A 19,919-nucleotide genomic window follows, 5' to 3' on the forward strand; every position below is an offset into this window, starting at 1 on the left:
TATAGTTTCGTAAATATGTTTCAGCCGTTCGCACGGCAATTAAACATCATTGGTCAGGCCAGACGCTGCATTGCCAGAACCCAACATGCGCATGTAAGCGATTTGTGACGTCATGGAACGAGATTGTTTGCTTGCCTTGCTATAATGGGGTTAATTGTATCGAAAGGTTTTGGTGCCTCAGCAGATCCAAACATTTGAATACGACATATGGCTTGATGTGCAAAGCAAAGCAGAAGCATATTCAAATATTTGTACACAGATAATTCGATGCCTTTGTTACATTTCATTTTGAAGCTGGAACAGATTGCATTTCATTCGTCTCTTTACCAGAATATTTTCCTTTACTGGCCCAGAAACCAAGCGACGTCACATAGAAGTTACAGTTCTTGGAATTGTGTGTGACGAATTCTTTGCCAAGAGCTTATGTCGCTTGAAATGTAGTGAAATTTACAAATGACAGTCAAGGCGGTGGTGTCGATTATTATAATACGTTCCAGAATAATACCGTTGAAATTTCGTCAATACATGGACTAAGAGGTATTATTCACCAATTGTTAGTTTATATTGAAGTTCGTCCCATATAGGCATCGTCATTGTGAGTTTCCAAAGCTTATGAATTTGGTTTAACAATATACTACATTGAAGTTCCAAAAAAATTTGAGGACAGTAAAAACATTTTTCCTCGCGTGGTACCAATAGAATTTGAATTTAACGTGCGTCCGTTACTTCAACTCCACTTAAATTTACGGTATTAAAAAAAAAGATAAATGCTGAAGTTGATAAATTAACTTGAATAGACGAAGAACATTCTGAAAATGAGGAGTGGTCGTTTACAGCTGCTCTGGTGGTCTTACTAACGTCCTTTGGTGTTTCACTGTTCGAACGCACTGCGAGAAAAATGTCATCATTGCTCATTGCGGGTTCGTTTCTACTTTGCGCCGGGACGTTGCAGGTTTAAATCATTTAAAACAGCTGCCACTGGCTGAATTTGTTTCAGACGTAACTCTAGTCCTTTAAAATAAACAGCATTAAGAGAATCACATTACCTCTATCGAAAAACGTTAATTACAGGCCGCGCACAAAGGGCTACACCCCTCACAAAAGAAACTGCATCTTGAAGTTGGAATCGATTAGAAATTCAAGACCCAGGACATTAACAGCGCATCGACAGTCTTTGGGGACGGAATTCCGAGGAGAAAATTTCGATTCCCAGCCAAGATGTTACAGGACTCCGGTTAAAATCTCATAGCCGTGAATTTGTAATTGTAATGTTGGTAGGTTGACAATATGAACAGATGAAGGAGTAGAATTTGCGAGACATGCAGCACGCATGGGAGAAGTGAGAAATGAGGACCTGTTTAGAATTTGTAATAACGAAATGTCAATTTTTGTAGTTTATAGTTGAAATGTACATGTTTCGAATTTCTACTGGAATAAAAATTGTACTTTTTTTTGAGGAAGAAATTCGCGTCAAAATAATCGTTGTAAAAAATTGACCCCTTTGTACAAAACAAATCGATGTTAAATATCATAAATGTTAATTTGCCTAAGTTTACTTATGTTATGTAAACTTAACTGTTGGCAGAATGTCACACAGGAACCGAATAAAAGTATTTTTCTTGAAGCTGTAATTTCGGCTTTACGGAAAGCAGAGGTGGTTTGTTTCTTGGCTATTTGTATATTGCAAATTGCGTGGATAGCGCTGTCTGGTAGGGCACAGACAGACTCGTACATTTTCACTTCAGGCATATACACATTATGTGTGTATTTTCTAGATACACACAAACTCATCGCAGGTAATTATTTATCCATTGCCGGCCCTTTCTCTCACACACAGTACGATTAAAGAGGATTCTAACTGGTGCCGTCTGCTGTTGATTTTATCACCTTAATAATATTTGGTGAAAATTACAGATGATTGAGCTCCTCATTACAAGATAATTATTTTGTGTTCGAAATTTCATTCTGTTGGTGTGCGCATTCCAAATAAGAAACCTGAAGTCACTTCTACTTTTATGGTACGACGTCAAAGTTACTTTTCTCTGCCAGATACGTTTCTGCTAATTGCTTTATTTGCAAGGACGTTGACATTTGAACAAAAATAATTTTTAGCTTCATGGCATTCTGTAATCTTTTGCGTCTTATTTGTTCATATCCGCTAGGATTTATTTTTTCACTTAAACTCTTCGATTTTATCTCATCATTAGGTCTTCTTGCGCTGCTGTATTATCTGTCTTTAATAAGACATTGTTTTGATATTTTGCTGTTGTTTCTGTTGCTTGGCTGTAAGAATATTAACAAATTAAAATGTTTTAATGAATTAATTAAACTGAATTACCGATATATTTATGATTCAAAAAGCAAAGTGTAGTACATTTTCGAACAGAAAACTAATTTGGAAACGCCTTAAGATTCAGATGTATGGCAAGGAATGTATTCGTAAATACCCTTTGCGTATTAAACACCCCCATATCTCTCGAATTACACGCCATATGAAAAAATAAGTCTCGTGCCCAGATGATTTGTCGTTCTGCTTGGTATTTATGTAACAAGAGATGCCTTGTATAATACTGTAGATTCCAGTTTCGTTTGACTGCTTGTCTGTCACTAACCATTTTGTATTTATGTGCTTAACGCAGTAAGATTCTTCGATGCTACGTGTTTTCCAATTGTGTCCACCCAGAGGAAGCGTCATTACGTATGCAAAGATGGGCAAATACGCAGAGAGTGGTAGGAGCTTGCGTATTGTCAAGCACAAGTGCATAAGAACCTCACAGCATATTAATGTGTTATCCCGGAGCAAGTGCACAGTGGTAACGCTACCCTAAACTATGATACTATTTAAATATTTAAAAACTGAAACAACTCACTTGTCCATTTGTCCCTACTCCTACGGCTAGATGGTACGAGGCTGGTCTACAAAGTAAGTTTCCCTGGGGCCGTTTACTGAAACAAAATACAATTTCATGGAAATATTTATTGCAACAGATACAGCAAGTGTCCAGCTATTTTTCAACATATTCGCCACCGGAATTGAGACACTGGTCATACCGTGGGACCAACTTTTGAATACCTGTGTCATAGAAGTCTGCCGCCTGGGATTGGAACCACTGTGTGACAACCATCTCCGCCTCTCTGTCATTCTCAAAACGCTGACGCTGACCGGACAGGAATTTCTTGAGGTGTAGGAAAAGATGGAAATCACTGGGAGCGAGGTCCGGGCTGTAGGGTGAATGATTAAACACCTCCCAGCTGAACTCCTGCAGGAGACTCGCTGTCCGTCGAGCCGTGTGCGGCCTAGCGTTATCACTGACCGCACTTCACAGTCGGCGGGAGCTGGAATAAGAACCTCCATCTTCAACAGCTGCAACGATGCTACTGTGAGAACGTGGGAAGTACCGTTAGTGCATGCGCCATGCTACGTCATTGCTCTATCACGTACGCACAGTCGCTTCGCGCAATATAAGGTTTGCTAGCTGTGGGACGAGTGGGAAACTTACTTTTGGGACGCGCCTCGTATGTTGTAGTCGGGAGAGATGCCCTCTCGAGGACTATTTACTTCCTAATCTTCATCTGTACTGCTCGTTGTATTTCCCGCACGACGATAACAGCAGACAACGAAACAGCCAGTCATCGTCACTTTACCCAACCTTTCTTCCCTTTTTCTTCTTTCGTAATAATTTTCGGCACATTCGAAGCATTCATTTTTCATCGAATTCATTGCCAGTTTCCTAGCTATGATTAACTTAGAAACAGTCGAACAGTTTTCATGGAATTTTCTTTTATTTTCACATTAGTTCTCTTCTCCCTAGTTATTATTCTCTTCTTCGCATCCTCAGTGTTTACCAAATATGTTAGTGTAGTTTTTATTTTCCTGCCTGCCTCTTTTGCTCTTTGTCTGTTTAGTAAGAACTAGAACTGGAGAAATATCATGCAATTGCTTACTTGGAGAATGAAGGACTTGTGGCAGGAGATTTCATGACAAATACTAATGTCCAATGCATATTAAAGCACTCTCTGTGGAAGAGTTTGATTTCGGTATGTGTTCTTCAGTGTGGTTCCGCAACAGAAAATGCGTTCTCCTAAATAGCTCCACATTTGGTAAAAAAATTCCAGTTACCTCGAAGCAAATGTGGTTGCTTTTAAAAGTTGGCTAACCTGAAGCTCTTTTTATTTTAAGGTTACTATAAATCTATCTCCATACTGAAATGTACTTTGAGCGACTGGAAAACCACCGTATCCAGAGGTTTGAGGTAATGATTTGTATGGCTCGAAAAACAGCGCACGACTAGGTCCATACAATTGTTCTCCGCAAATTTAATTGCTTCTCAAGAGATATTACTTGAATGGCCGTCCATAATAGGCATTACTTTTCCTTCCGGTTTCCACGGGGAAAAGTAATCTTTGCGTCGACACTGGAGTCGAGTCCTGACAAGGATTGTTTCTGTTGACAGGAAATTAACCGAGTTAAATCAACGACGCCAAGGCAACATGCGTTCGTTTCGGAGAGGAAATTATATGATCTGAGGTCACAGAACGGAAAACTTTCCAGGGTTCGAGTTTCTCTTAAGATTTTTGGAGCAAACTATTTTGTGGACTTTACCCATCATCCAAGATCAAAAACCAATAAGAACGACGTTTCGGAGATTGGAATCTTTTTTCCGTCTCCAAGTAAAAATCTTAAATTTTAAAAACTGTGAGTGGTATACAGCATCCGTGGCGTAACCCTTTGGTAAATTGAAATCCAGATGCCAAATGTTTTCCTATTCTTATTTTAAATATAGAATTTCTCTACAGTGTTTGATTTTGCATGTATTATAGTAGAGTTGAAAGCAAATGATTATTAAGCTCTCCATAGTTTGGTTAATTGAACACTATCACAAGGTTTTTCTATATCCATAAACACTAATTGAAGAGGTTGTGCTCGAACTGTTTTCTTTCCAATAATTTGTTGCAAGCAAAAGGTGTGATCTACTGTAGATCCTCCCGCTCGAAAACCTGCTTGTTCTTCCGCCTCTATTTCCTTGTACTTTTTTTCTAGAATATATTTAATTATTCCTCCTTAAAGTCTAATTAAAGTCCTGGTTACTGTTATACCCCTTTAATTTTTACAATCATCTTTCCTTCCCTTCTTATGTATTACGGAAATATATCCTATATTCCGGTTCGGCCAAATTATAATCTGAAAATTACAATGTCTGTCAGACTTGATTGTAGCCTTCACTAGCTTGCGAGAGAAGGAAAATTTACTATAAAAGTAATCAGATTTATTCTTTTTAAAACGTCTGTAAAACAAATCTTTCTTCCAGATGTAGTACCGTAAGGCACTCGAAAACCAGTGGGGGAATTTTGATTTTCTTGTAAACCCGCGGGGAACAGCCTTATCTATAGCATTTAAAACAACCGAGTTCAGGCTAGCGACAGCATCATCGACAGCGGTGAACTGTACATATATGACCAGTCATAACTCGACAGAATGCTATACAACAGGGTGTAATCCCCAGATGCAAATTTACGGTAGGAAAGTTCGGAATTTCTTATACCTGTTTCCAGGGACAATGGGACATTAATAACAAAAGGTGGGTGGTAAACATCCGGCTTTACAATAAAAGTATCAATAATAATAATAACCCAACTCACTGAAGTTCGTAAATACAAGGTCTAGGAGACCACTGCTGCCAACAGTTTCCATGCATTGTCTGAGGTCGAGAAGACACGCGGAGGTGTAGATGGCATCTCCCTTCAGTTTCGAATAATAATGGCAGTTAGCCAGAGGGAGACCGCGCTTCCAGTCAAAACGAGGGGGTGTTAAAATCACCCATGAGAATAACCCGAAAATTTTGTGTCCAAATTGTTTTCCAGAAATCGAAAGTAATTAGCAACAACTTCAGATTTAGCATTAGGCGGAAAGTAATGGTTGCCAATGAGTAGATTTAGACCATCAAAAGAGGGGATTTCAACCCATACACATTCTTCGAAAGATTCTAAATCGTGCCTGGGTTTACAGGCATGTACTCCGGGAGATAAAGCTATTAACACTCCACCTCCACGCGTCTTATTTGTGCATATTCTGTCAGAACGGAAAACAGTGTAACCGTCCGGAAATAAATTGAGATCGTAGCACGAGTCGTTTAGCCATGTCTCAGTTAAACATAAGATACTATGACCAGAGGACCAGACGCTATCGTAGAATTCGAGTTGCTTCGTTCTGAGACCTCTAACGTTTTGGTAATAGATGTCCAAAGAATTGAAATACTGTTTTCTAGTAGACATGGATATCAAGAAATATAGCACATTAACTCTTTAAACCCTACTGGTAATTATATGAACTATCTGCTTTAAAATTCAGTAACTATGAGTCGTGTATTTATGTGTTCCGTATGATTCTCAGTGTAAAAAGCTATTATCTCCTTAAACAGTGTTAACCATTTGATCTTTCAAGTGAATGGTGAAGTGTAGTGTTTTCTTCGCGGTACGGACTGAATCCTTAATATCAGTTAGACGAGCTTCGGCTTCAAATGGCCATATTAAAATAACATTGGAGGATGAGTAATGAAGCATGCGCATTTAATTAATGTGCCTGAGGTCAGCGACCCTTGGCGGGCTCACGTGAACGCCGTGGTCCCATTCCTTAAGACAAGCATCGCATTTTGTGTTTCGTTTAATCTTCTTGAATCGAGACGAATCAGCAAATGAAGCGTGATTAATTTTATTTGGCGTGACGTTTACGTTTTTGGTCGCTTCTGCCACGCGTGTTTTATTTTCAACTAGGAATGCGGGTGCCTCCGAATGCGTGTCTTCTGTCAAATGTGCGTGGAACGCTCTCTTTCTCTCTGTCTCTTTGTCCCATCCGAACTGCGGACCAAATATTGAGAATTCCTTCGAAGATTATTTCAATAGGGATCTTGTGCAATGTATGTCAACACTGCCCTCCACTGTGGGACCCTTATGGCTGGTAATGCTGTGACTTCTGCATTACCAGGCCATCCGTAAAAGCATAGCTTCTTCTGATGTATGTCTGTTCGCGCCGGACTTTACTGGATTTGTCAGTGTGGAGACAGTGGATCCTTGAGGAGGCAAAATACGAAACCGGGGACTATTTAGTTATTAATTCATGGCAGGTCCATTTGCCGAGGCCTTTATATCCACTTCGAAGACTAGTATCGGGGGACAACGCTTTCAAAACCTATCGGAGGCAGTCACTCTGTCGCCGGTCTTCACGATTTGGTCTTGGCAGCACAACTACTATTGCCGTATGGCCATCTTCATTTTAATATCACGTAATAAAGGAATCTTTAAATAGTCGTTTGAAGATTATTCTCGGGCTTTCACCCTTACACATTGCCTTACTCAATAGCTCCAAGGCCACCAGATAAGATTTCACCCGCTCGGCAGATTTATAGTTCGTATCCTGACGCGAGGAGTCGAGGGCCCATCGATTCCCTGCCAGGGATACGACATCTTCTCCTTTAATTTCTTCGTTTTTCTCTTTTCCACGGCCCAGATGGGGCATGATTACTAGCTCTCGCATTTCTATGCAGCTCGTAGTAATACGACCCTACAACGAATTTTCATTAAATTTGGCACGTACGTCATTTCAAACTTGTACTGTTTAATTTCCTACAACCAGTAACAACAACTTGTGAGGCCAGAAGACGCTACTCAGCGATGATCATTTTTGCCACTTTACCACGGTTACTATCTGACGTCTTATTTCTCCATGGTTACAAAGCATTTCATGTGACAAAAATCAATGTATACAAACGCTTCATAACTCTCACGCTGTGCGTACATTTGCGAACTTCTTGATGTCGTCATGGGACGCAGAAAACGTCGCTATATGCTGCGTACTAAGGCTTAAATGAAGGTAACAAATGCGCGCTCTGCTTCGTAGGGTTAGTTTAAACCAGAGGTGGCCAACCCGCGGGCCGCATGTGGCCCGCCTTGAACATTTTTCCGGCCCGCGAGATTCATCACACTTTTACAAAATATATTTATATTTAATTTTTAGTGCTATATATTTCTTTACAATGTACGCTTAGTATGAAGATTTCTGTCTTCTGGGTTATTGCGCTGTGTAGTCTGGTCGATGTTAACCAACGTTTCGTAGGTCATACTGCCTCCATCATCAGAGTATGAAGATTTCTGTCTTCTGGGTTGTTGCTCTGTGTAGTCTGGTCGATGTTAACCAACGTTTCAGAGGTCATACTGCCTCCTTCATCAGGGCGATGAGTATGAAGATTTATGTCTTCTGGGTTGTTGCGCTGTGTAGTCTGGTCGATGTTAACCAACGTTTCAGAGGTCATACTGCCTCCGTCATCAGGGCGATCGCCCTGATGACGGATATCTTCATACTCATCGCCCTGATGATGGAGGCAGTATGACCTCTGAAACGTTGGTTAACATCGACCAGACTACACAGCGCAATAACCCAGAAGACAGAAATCTTCATACTCACCGCTGTGAGAACCTCAAGTCTTACATACGCTTAGTATCATTATTATTATTATATTATCTATGTTTACATGTAAGAATAATAGTAAACACAATAATAATAACTCATTATGTTTCAATTTTTCACTCCAAAAAAATGTCTATAGTGTATCTAAATCTAATATGGGGATATATAATTTTATATGTGGCCCGCGGAGTTATGATGCATTTCCAAAGTGGCCCGAAAGATCATTTGGGTTGGCCCAACCTGGTTTAAACGAAGTAGCAATGAACTTAATTCGCTTTTGCTCTTTAAAGCGCTACAGGTTGCCTGGCGACGATGGAGAGATAACAAATGACTGGTAGAAGAAGAAGAAGAAGAAGAAGAATGGTTTTGTACGGTACGGAATAATCTCGGAAATAATGCCATTTTGACCCAACACCTTAAGAGGGAAGAAGAAATCCCACGATTAAGAAAACTTCACGCCGAGGACCTTCGAGAAATATTTCTGCGGTGACCAAATTACACAAGACGACGGCAGATCATGTAGCACGAATAGGTAGATAAAAATTCATACATATTTGTGGTCGCAAATTATTGAAGAAATAGCTATCTGGACCACAGGCATAGATAGAAAGATAATATTAAAATATACCTGTATAAAATAGAATGTGAGAACGCGGGTTAGATTCATCTGGATTCGAACAGGGTCCAAGATAACAAAAATCTTCATGTTCCATTAAAATATATTATTTTACTACCTGTGCGACTGATCCATGGAGTGAAGTCATTTAATGACTATAGTAAGCTCACGTTTCAGATATTCTTATCGCCCTGATTATGGAGGCAGAAAGGACCTCTGAAACTTTGGTAAAAACTTCTACCAGACTACACGGCGATCCCAAAGGACAGCCCACTTTGCACTCTACAGCCGTGAAGATTTCAAATCTTAATCCGTAACTTGTGTCTGCATACTTTCACGTCATATAATACAGGTTTGAAACTTGTAGTGTGCAGCTATGGTGTCCGAGTGGTTAAGGAATTGGATTAGAAATCCAATGGTTTCTGCCCGCGCAGGTTCGAATCCTGTCCGTAGCGATAACATTTTTAATTTTGCTTAGAAACTACCTTATAATTATTTTATCGGTATGTAAATTTAAATTTCTATCTACGATCCATTTTAACAACGAACTATCTAATATTCACTTTAATTTCATCTTGCCATGCTTCCTACTCGTCTTTCGAAATTGACGTTTTAAGAAATGTTTACACAACAAAATTTTGTATTAGCCTTGTCTTCCATATTCTGTCCACATTCCCAGTCCATCCATTGTTTCTTCCTATATTCCACTAAACTAGAATTAATGTATCTATTCTGTAATCATTGAATCCTTCGTAATATTACTATCCAAAATTTGCATATTGATATATTTATTGTATTTCCGTGAGTGCATTGTTTTCAAACGTTTGTGCGCCTAGTTTAGAGTAAAATACCATCTTACTATCTGAGACACACAACTGGAAAAATTAAAACTACCTATTGTTCGATAGCTGGCAGGATATTAAAAGTATTGAAAATTAATATGTTTCATTCTTCCAATTTCATCATGAACTTAATTTATTCTGTACCATTTTACGTTCTCGAAGATTTGGAATTGAAAACTTGTAGTGGTTTTATATAATTCGAATTCATTCATAATTTTAGTGTGTTAATCCCACGTAATTGACAAGACCACAGCAAGTGTTCAGCGGAAGTATTATTTATTGCAAGATAAAGATATTCATCTCGATACGCGAATCCCTAAATATACTCACGTTAATGTCCTCCACTGTAAATTTGAATCTGTTGGAAATTTTGTGTCACCTAGCGTTAATCATCGAAACAAAAATGAAAATCAGGCCTAGTAGGGAAATTTAATGTGAGGCCATTATGTTAGATCTATTCCGCATTTGCAGTATTGCCAGCACTTGTTAGTGGGTCCAAGGGTATACACTGAGACTAAAATTGTCAGCGGTGAGAACAGGTTGGTGCAGTGTTTGTGCATATACAGTGAAACCTCTCTAACTTGGACACTTGCGGTTCCACGATAATGTGTCCAAGTTACGGAGGTGTCCAGGATAGAGGGAATCATCCTTTCAAATTGTGGAAATTGTAAAGTATTATGAAGCCCTTCACAAAAAGTAAATTATTGATAAGAAAAATCAAAATGGTAAATTAAATTTTTACAAATTTTGTTTTCACAAAATTAAACTTGCATGGATAAGCTCAAAGGGAAGGGCACCGATACTTTTACGTTTACCGACAATGTAATCTGTTTACTTACATAATCTAACTACTGTAGGCTTGCTCGAATTAAGAATAATTTAATTATTAATTATAATAATCTTTTGAAACCCACTCTCGTGGTTGCACATTACACCCCAGCCTCAATGAAATTTTAAATGTTCAGAATGTATTCTTTTTAATTGTACTTAAGGCAGTAGTTCAACATATGATGTTACTTATTTCTTGTAAAAAAAATCCGTCACAAGACACTGCTTTTTTGCTTTTATCTTTGAATTTGTCCATCCTCTTTCTAATTGTTGCCGCAATTCGAATAAGGTTTCAACCATTCCTTGTTGGTTATGAGCGAAAGCACACCGTTCCAATTTCTGTTAACACTGTTTAACTCAGTTGCAAGCAACAGTACTGACAAAGTTAAAACTGTACCAGTAATACGTACTGTAGTCCAGTGAAGGGTTCAACAAAATTATTCCATTGATGTGTTCAAAGTCTCACACCTTCAAACATAAGGTAATCATCAGGTAGAAGGCATTCATAAGTCATAAATTCAAAGCAACAAAATACTAACTGTAAACGTTTCCCATAAAAGCATTGAAGCTAAGTGCATGCATGCACCTGTCCAACTTACAACAAAAGGGGTGTTCAAGTTCCAGGATAAAGGGGTGTCCAAGATATAGGGTTTGTGGACATGTATATACCTCCCCAAAGCCCGTGTTCGAAACTGGAGCGATCTGGGCCTACACAGCCTTGATGATGGAAACAGAAAAGCTCCCTGAACCATCGGAGATTTTTAACAAATTAACAAGGCAGATAGCCCAAGAATATGTTATTGATCCTAGTCGCTGTGAGAGCTTTATATGCAAAATAACTGAGAATAACATGCGAAATATTTAAATATATATTTTGTGCAGAATTAGGAGTTACTGAATGTTAAAAGTTGATGGTGCATATACTTACAGTTCGGCCTTGAATATATCAAAAAAAAAAATTCAAACGAATCCATTCATTAGATCAAAATGTATATAAATCTGAAAAAGGGGTTCATTTTGGGGCATGTGAAATTCAAATTTCCTCCGTCATAACGAGTAATCTTTATTCATAAGTACAGTGCCATTTAAGGATAAATAAATAAACAAATAATTGCTGTATATTTAGGTAATTAGTTCTAGTTATTGTCGACAACAATGGTTATCTAGTGAGCCATGCCTCATGGCTCCAAGTGGCCTATCTGCCCCTTCGACGTTCTTCGGAGCCGCTGGCCTCGAGACAGCAGGGCGGGCAGACAGTCTGTGTGTGTCCGCCGAGCAGAGGAGGACTCGAAGATAGTTTTTACTATGGCTCCACTACTCTCTGACGAAAGCGGTTCGGTCTTCCTTGATGTCGAAACTGAATTTTTTTATTTCTGAAAGTTCAGGGGAAGAAATTCCTGATGAAACATCTTTCTCCGTTTGATTCGCTTCCATTTCGATGCTATCAGAAATGTAAGTGTTTCCGCACAAATGTTTTCTTTAGGCCTAAAAGTTCGTGGCAATAACAATGTAATCACTATCACTAATGATTTAAATATAATTACGCATAGCTTGCAAAATTATTACTTAGCAGCAAACAAACAGAATAGCTCGCAGACCACACGTGATATAAGGCACACCAGATACTGACCCAGCCAACTGCAAGATCGCGACTGATTTGTCGTTCGGTATTCCGGTTGTCTTTAACGATTCAGAAGTTAAAGAGTGACGTGGGGCACAGACAAGTCCTCTTATGGCCTTGTTTATACTGGACCGAGCTAGGGGACAAGTTTGTTAGGTGGGGCGTTGGATGCGTCTCGAAAGTAGGTCCCTGGGGGTTTGGCTTATACGAGGTACGGTGTTGCGATTTTGTAGGAATATCTTATATTTTTACGGAGGTGATTTGGTTTAATTGTTTCTTTTCCTTTCCTTCTCTCATGGCTCCGACGGTTGGTTGGGTCTACGACCTGGGCAAGGAGAACCTTACGAAGCTCTGTGAGAGGTATCGAGTGGATGCCACTAGTCCTCTTGCTGAGCTTCGTGACCGCTTCGTGCCGTTTTTGCGAACACAGGAGGAGCAGGAAATCTCAGCGAATCATATGGAGGTAATAGGACCTGGATATCCCGTTGATGTTAAGTGGGCTGAGGTCCAAATCGGTGATCTCCCTTCGGCTGATGGGCTAATACCCATGGAGAGTCATACTCGTCCTGTTGACATGGGTTCCTCTGAATCCACCCGGTACGTCCTCCATCCACAACATTCATATGCATGTGGTGTTGGGTTTGGTTAAGTCCGTGGACGCGGTGGAAGGCAGATCTCCGAAGGCATTTTTGACCTTTCTGATGAAGATACGGGCTCTGTCTTTTCTCCGGTCGCTATGGATTTTGTTGAGGATTTAAGGAAGTCTGGCGTCCCGTTTAAGAAAATGCCGTCTGACGTCAGTTTGGTTGCGGCTGCTTCACAAGAGATTCGAATCTCCTGGAGAAACAGACTGCAATTTAAAATCCACGACCTCTCGTGGGACTTCGACTTTCTCGTGGCGAGACGCTTACCGGTGGGAGTAATTCTGGGAGCGGATTTTGTCTGTCATAGTGGTATGGTTCTGAATCCTTCTCGGGGGATATACCAATTCCAGTTCACACCTCAACAGAGGTATGAATCTCTCTCTAATTCAACAGGCGCGTCCAGAAGGCAGCTATGTCCATAGGTGAGAGGTCGGCTTGTAGTATTTCCACTTTCATTAAAGAGTTTCCCGCGCTGTTCTCTGATAGACCGGGCACGGTGAGGGGAAGCACTTGTGGCATCGAACTATCTGACGATGTGCCAGTGAGATGGCCACCGTATCAGTGTTCGCCACCAAGACTGATCACCCTCCGGCTGCATGTGAACGACTTGCTGAAAAATGATGTCATTAAACCTAGCACTTCTAATTACGCGACAGCCCGGCCTTCCTGGTCGCCAAAAAAGAGGGAAAATTTCGATTGGTGATCAATTATCGAAAGTTGAATCAGAAAGTGATTTACGACTCCTTTCCGTTGCCCACTATTGAAAGCGCATTTCAACATTTCTCCGGAGCTAGGTATTTTAGTGTTTTAGACATGAATAGTGAATATTATCAAATACCTCTCGATCAGAAGAGTCGGAAATATACAGCTTTTATCACCCGGTTTGGCTTGTATGAGTTTGTTAAACTGCCCATGGGGATTTGTGTAGGCAAGCAGATTTTAAGCCGTGAAGTGGATCGAATCTTTGGAGACATCAAATTTAAATTTCTGTTTCATTATCTCGACGATCTGTTGGTTTATTCCAGCACTTGGGCCTAACACATCAGACACCTAAGGCAGGATTTTTCTGGACTACAAAATGCCGGTTTCACCCTAAACGCAGCCTAGGTCGTGTTAGGGGTTCAGGAGATCAGATTCCTCGGCTATAGGCGTCCGCCTTAACCCCGAAAGGGTAAGCGTGATAAAAGGGTTTCCGACACCGAGAAACTTGAAACAAGTTCGGAGTTTTCTAGGAATGGCGGCATTCTATAGTCGTTTCATTCCTGACTTTTCTCGGCTTTCTGAACCGCTAAATGCCCTGAAGCGAAAAAACGCTAAGTTTGTTTGGGAGGTGAACCAACAACGTGCTTATGAAGCCATTAAGGAGGCCCTTTGTCAGGACCCGACACTGCAAATTCCTAATTTTAATCTTCCATTCGTGTTGCAATGCGATGCGTCAGACATCGGGGTATCGAGTGTTCTAAATCAAGAGGTAGGTGGGAAACTAGCGCCCATCGCCTTCTTTAGTCGCCCTTTCTCTCCCGCGGAAAGAAATTACTCGACCTATGAGAAAGAATGTCTTGCCGTCGTACTGGGATGCGAAAGGTTCCGGCCATACTTAGAACATATGGAATTTGTTGTGCATTCGGATAATGAGAGCGCTCTCGTGGATTCGTCACCATCCGCGCCAACTAGGGCGCATAGGGAGATGGCTATTACGCCTATCGCCGTTCAAATTTAAGGTGGTCCATATCCGGGGAAGCGAGAACGTCGTGGCCGATTGCCTATCAAGGATGTTTGAGCCTCCGGATTCGCCGACAGCACAACCTGCCGTGCGGGTTCTAAAACCCCTCCCTACCTCGTTCGAGACCTTGAAGGACCATCAAAGTAAGGACCCCTATTGTGTTGGTTTACACCAACGCATCGCTGCCGGGGACGCTTCGTGCAAAGACTGGAGATTGCATCGTGGCCTAGTTGTGTTCCTCCCACGACGAGACAGACGACCAAGGGTCCTGGTCCCGGAAGCTCTCCGACCCATGATTTTGGATTATTTCCATGATTCTCCCCTGGGAGCTCACTTAGGATCTCTGAAGACATATTATAGGGTCAAGAAAGATTTTTATTGGCCGGGGATGGAAGGCGAGATTAGGGACTATGTACGGCGCTGTCTTAAATGCCAAAGGGGAAAGCCTGCTAGGAGCACTCAGGTCGGATTTCATTCGGCCGACGTTGCTGAGTGCCCCATGCAGCGCATATACATAGACTATTTTGGGCCTGTTGTGCGGTCAAAATCCGGTTATCGAGCTATCTTAGTAGTGATTGACGGATTTTCTAAATTTGTCAACATGTATCCGGTTCGTGAAATTACTACTAAAACTACCATCACCATGCTCGAGACCCGGCTTTTCGGGAATTTTGGGGTTCCCAGAGAGATCGTGTCGGATAACGCTTCTGTTTTTAAATCCCAAGCGTTCAGAGACATGTGTTTTAGGTGGGGCGTTACACATTTTACAACCAGCCCCTACAGACCGTCTCCCAATCATGTCGAGCGTTTCAACAGAAATCTTAAGGCCGCGTTGTCTATCTTCCACGAATCTCTGCAGACAACGTGGGATTGTAATCTTCCCTACTTCACCATCGCCTTTAATTCGGCCTGGCATGAATCTACGAAACAAACACCCGCAAAGCTATTCTTAGGGAGAGATCTTAAGGACCGTTTAAACCTTCGTTAGAAAGTTTCTGAGGTGCTGGGAGATCCTGACGGACCTCCTCTTGAGGAGGTCTGGGGAGAGGCTCTTAGAAGCCTGCGTGTTGCACGCAAAAGGGTAGCGCAACGATATGACGAGGGGAGGTCACCGAACCCTTTCAAACCGGGAGATCGAGTGTTGGTCAAAGTGTACCAGGCAAGTTCCGCCACTGATCAGACTTCAGCCAAGTTAATGTTAAGGTGGTCCCAGCCCCTGGTGATCTCGAGGTTCCTGACTCCTGTAACGGTTCAGCTTGTGAACCCTGTGACGGGCGCACCTGTAAGGAAGGCCCACGTTTCTCAATTGAAAAAGAATTTGTAAATTGTTCAAGGCGCCTTCCTTGTTTTTTTCGGGGGGGGGGGGGGAGTTCCTCTGCGTGTAGACTAGCCGGAGAAGACTGCCTGATCGACACACACAGACACCTCTACCCCTTTGCTATGCAAGGGGATAGGTACTACATGTGTATATATATATATATATATATATATATATATATATATAGTATTGTACGAGGGTCGCTCATTAAGTAATGCCCCACATTTTTTTCCTCAGAACATATTTATTCAAGATGGCTCAAATTTAGTGACAATATAAATCAATGTTTCCTTTACACATACTATTTTTCCACATAGTCCCCATCAACTTGTACGGTTTTACGCCAGCGTGGAACAAGTGCATGCATGCCTTGCCGGTACCAGCTCTTGTCCTGTGCACGTAGCCATGTCCTCACTGCTTGAATCACGCTCTCGTCATCTTCAAATCTTGTTCCGCGGATAGCATCTTTAAGTGGCCCAAAGAGATGGAAGTCGGAGGGTGCCAGATCTGGACTGTAGGGTGGATGGGGTAGCACCGTCCAACCCAATTTGGTGATTTCTTCCCGGGTTCTCAGACTTGTGTGAGGGCGTGCATTGTCGTGCAGGAGCAAAATTTCTGCTGGATGCTTGTGAGGCCGAACTAGTCGAAAACGCTTCTTGAGGGTTTTCAGGGTCCTGATGTACGCGTCTGAATTGATGGTCGCACCTCTTGGCATCACATCCACAAGAATGACCCCATCACTGTCCCAAAAGACAGTCATCATGACTTTTCCGGCGGAGGGAGTTGTCTTGAATTTCTTCTTTCTCGGTGATTGAGGATGATGCCACTCCATTGACTGCCTTTTTGTCTCTGGCTCAAAGTGGTGTATCCAGGTTTCGTCACCTGTAATGATCCGGGACAGAAAGACCTCTCCCTCAGCATCAAAACGCTCCAACAATTCAGAAGAAATCGTTTTCCTTTGAATCCTGTGGTCTGCTGTGAGACTTCGTGGAACCCATCTTGCGCACACCTTCGAATATGCGAGAGCCTGGATAATTGCAATCACACTTCCATTGCTGACTGAAAGCTGTTGGGCCAATTGTCGAGTTGTGATGCGCCGATCCTCACGAATAATGGCATCCGCGCGGTTCAACATGTCTGGAGTGGTGGCTGTGGCAGGACGCCCAGAGCGCGGCAGATCACGGAGCTCGGTTTCTTCACTTCCTGAAGCTTTAACTCTCTTAGCCCAGCGACCAACGGTGCTCCTATCGACTGCACAGCTTCCATACACAGCACACAAACGTTTATGAATGTTCACCACCGTTTCTTTTTCAGCAACAAGGAATTCAATTACAGCTCGTTGCTTGTAACGAGAGTCGTTCACAGACGCCATTTTAACAGTTCACTACAGCTCCGCTATCGGTTGGAATCATTTGAAACTCCGTACACGAACGCGGGAAACATCAAATCTCAAGCATGTAAAAGTACACTTTTCTATCTTCATTATTGGCTGAGAAAAAAAATGTGGGGCATTACTTAATGAGCGACCCTCGTATATTGTAAGTAATATGTAGAGATTTTAGATATGTTGGCCATTAGAGGTGTAATAGATATAATATTTAGTTTAAGTAATGGAGAGTGTTATAGATAAAATGTTTAGTTATAGTGCTGTAGAATAGTGAATGAAGATGCCATAAATGTGTAAAAATGCCTTTGGCATTATTGTATCTGTTCTTAAGGCGAAATGTTGTAATCAAGAGAAATACTATTTGCGATCGGTAAGTTTCAAGACTGTGTCAATAGCGGACGAACCGGATGTAGTACGAGCTTCTGCCGCTAGGGGGTGCGGCCTACATTCATACTGAATCAGTGTGCCAGCTGGCATCATCGAATTAGCATTTGTTTCTTAGTTACGGGCGTTTTGGTAGTGCATTACACCCACCCTCCTGCGATTTCGGAATGGCGTGTGCATCAAATTTTGCCAAAGACTCGCCAAAACGGCTACGGAAACCTATGAAATGCTAAAGCAAGCATTTGGGGAGTCCGCAATGGGTCGTGCACAAACTTTTGTGTGGCATTCACGTTTTCAAAATGGCCGAACCTCTGTCGATGATGACGAGCGTTCTGGACGACCATCTTCGAGCACAACGCCCGAAAATGTTACGAAGATTCGGCAGGCCATTCACGAAGATCGACGTCGTACCATCAACGACTTGTGCGACATTGTTGGGATAGGCTGTGGGACCTGTCAGCTGATTCTAAAGGAAGAACTCCACATGCGACGCATCCTGTCTGAGGACCAGAAGCAGAATCGACTTCTCGTTTGTCAGGAGCTCAAAGATCTTGCAAGAACCGACCCCAACTTCCTTTCTAAGCTCCGTGTGACTTCTTCCTCTTCCCAAAGATGAAAATTCTGCTAAAGGGAAGGAGATTTGAGACGATAGAAGAGATTCAGGCAGAATCGCAGATGGTGCTTGACAGGCTGACAAAGAAAGATTTCCAGGGATGCTTCCAGGCTTGGCAGCGGCGCTGGGATCGTTGTGTTCACTCCCAGGGGAACTACTTCGAGGGTGATGGATGAATTTAATACCTGAGATAAGTGTACGGGTTTTTATACGCGCAGTCTTGAAACTTTCCGATCGCACCTCGTACTGTCATACACTTTTCACACCGTTAATAAACCTCATTTTCATAAGCACTACAACACTACAAGTTGTTACACGTCACACTAGCAATTCTTCTGGAACAAACACAACCTAAAACATGGCCTGCCCGCTTCTGAACCTTTATAAAAGTCTAAAACAAATGACAACTTGACAAGCGTATTTGAGTGTCATCCGCTGAGTGTCGCTAGTGTACTAGGAGAACAGCGACATGCACAGAACGCATTCTGTGACAAATGGAGCATCAGGACAGTCGTATTCAAACTACTTTACGCGTGTCTCTGGAAGGCCACGCGAAATAACTGAACATGCCATGGTATGGCATTGATATTATTTTTAATTTGAACTAAGACTTTGGTTCAAATGTAACATTTGTTGCAGGCTGACTGTCGTTAAATGAAAAGGAATGTCGCCACGTTACCAATAAAGTTAACGTATATAAATTTGTAGAGTTCTTAAATATAAACATCATAACTGGAATGTACATAATTTTAACATTATCAGCATAATCATAAATCTACCAAACGCCCAGTTGGTTTCCGGCACGTAATGCCTATGTGGTTTTCCTCATTCCAACCAGGCAATTGCAGGGACTGAACCTAGTTCAAAATGTGTTTTAACCGCTCGTTTCAGGTTCATTCGACTTTATTTTTTTAATTCAACGGTACATGTATAATTAAATTAATTGAGCGTCATTAATAGGCTACAGCAAGAGGAAACCAATGACAAAAGTGTCAAAACGAACTTTTTCTGTTTAATATTTTCTTAATTATACCGGTACTGAAGTTTAATTTCGATTTAATTTGCCAATTTCCCGTGCGATTACCAATTTATAGGCGCGTTCGTGACCTCTGTCCGCCCACCTTTCTATAAACAAGTAACAACTCGAGAACGCCCGAACGGATTTTCGTAACATTTGGTATTGGGGAGACATTTCGACGTTCTTCTTTGAGAATTACAGAGTAATTTCCATATTCATAGAAAACAACTAGTACATTATTATAGTTTTTGCATAATTTTAATATTTACGTTTTTATAGAAGGCAGGAAGAAGTTCATATTTTGGGGGTGAGAAACAGGGAAAGAAAAATACACAACATCTCTTAATGTTCCAGAGCAAGCAACGGGTTTTGAACTCTGATACAGCGACCACGACAATGGTATGCGTGAAAGTACGGACATCTGGTGTAGCGTCCAGGATGTGGTATCGATCTATAATTTATAA

At 41.5% G+C, this 19,919-nt stretch overlaps 1 protein-coding gene and 1 non-coding gene across 21 annotated transcripts in view; one reads left to right on the forward strand and one right to left on the reverse strand.

The window, feature by feature from the left end:
* LOC110827052 (uncharacterized) overlaps window positions 1-19,919 on the reverse strand; it is a 158,418-nt gene that overhangs the window by 48,043 nt on the left and 90,456 nt on the right. For all 20 annotated transcript variants that reach the window (XM_087341603.1, XM_087341604.1, XM_087341585.1 and 17 more), the window contains one exon: window positions 2,871-2,946. In XM_087341603.1, coding sequence (XP_087197729.1) covers window positions 2,871-2,946 — 76 coding nt within the window. The remainder of the gene's footprint in view (window positions 1-2,870; window positions 2,947-19,919) is intronic.
* Window positions 9,451-9,532, forward strand: TRNAS-AGA (transfer RNA serine (anticodon UGA)). Its single transcript has one exon. It is a non-coding gene; the product is annotated as a tRNA-Ser (tRNA).

Source organism: Zootermopsis nevadensis, unplaced genomic scaffold (assembly GCF_977971745.1).
Source record: "Zootermopsis nevadensis isolate Lab colony 2312 unplaced genomic scaffold, Znev_1.0 Znev_ptg000082l, whole genome shotgun sequence".
Lineage (NCBI taxonomy): Eukaryota > Metazoa > Arthropoda > Insecta > Blattodea > Termopsidae > Zootermopsis > Zootermopsis nevadensis.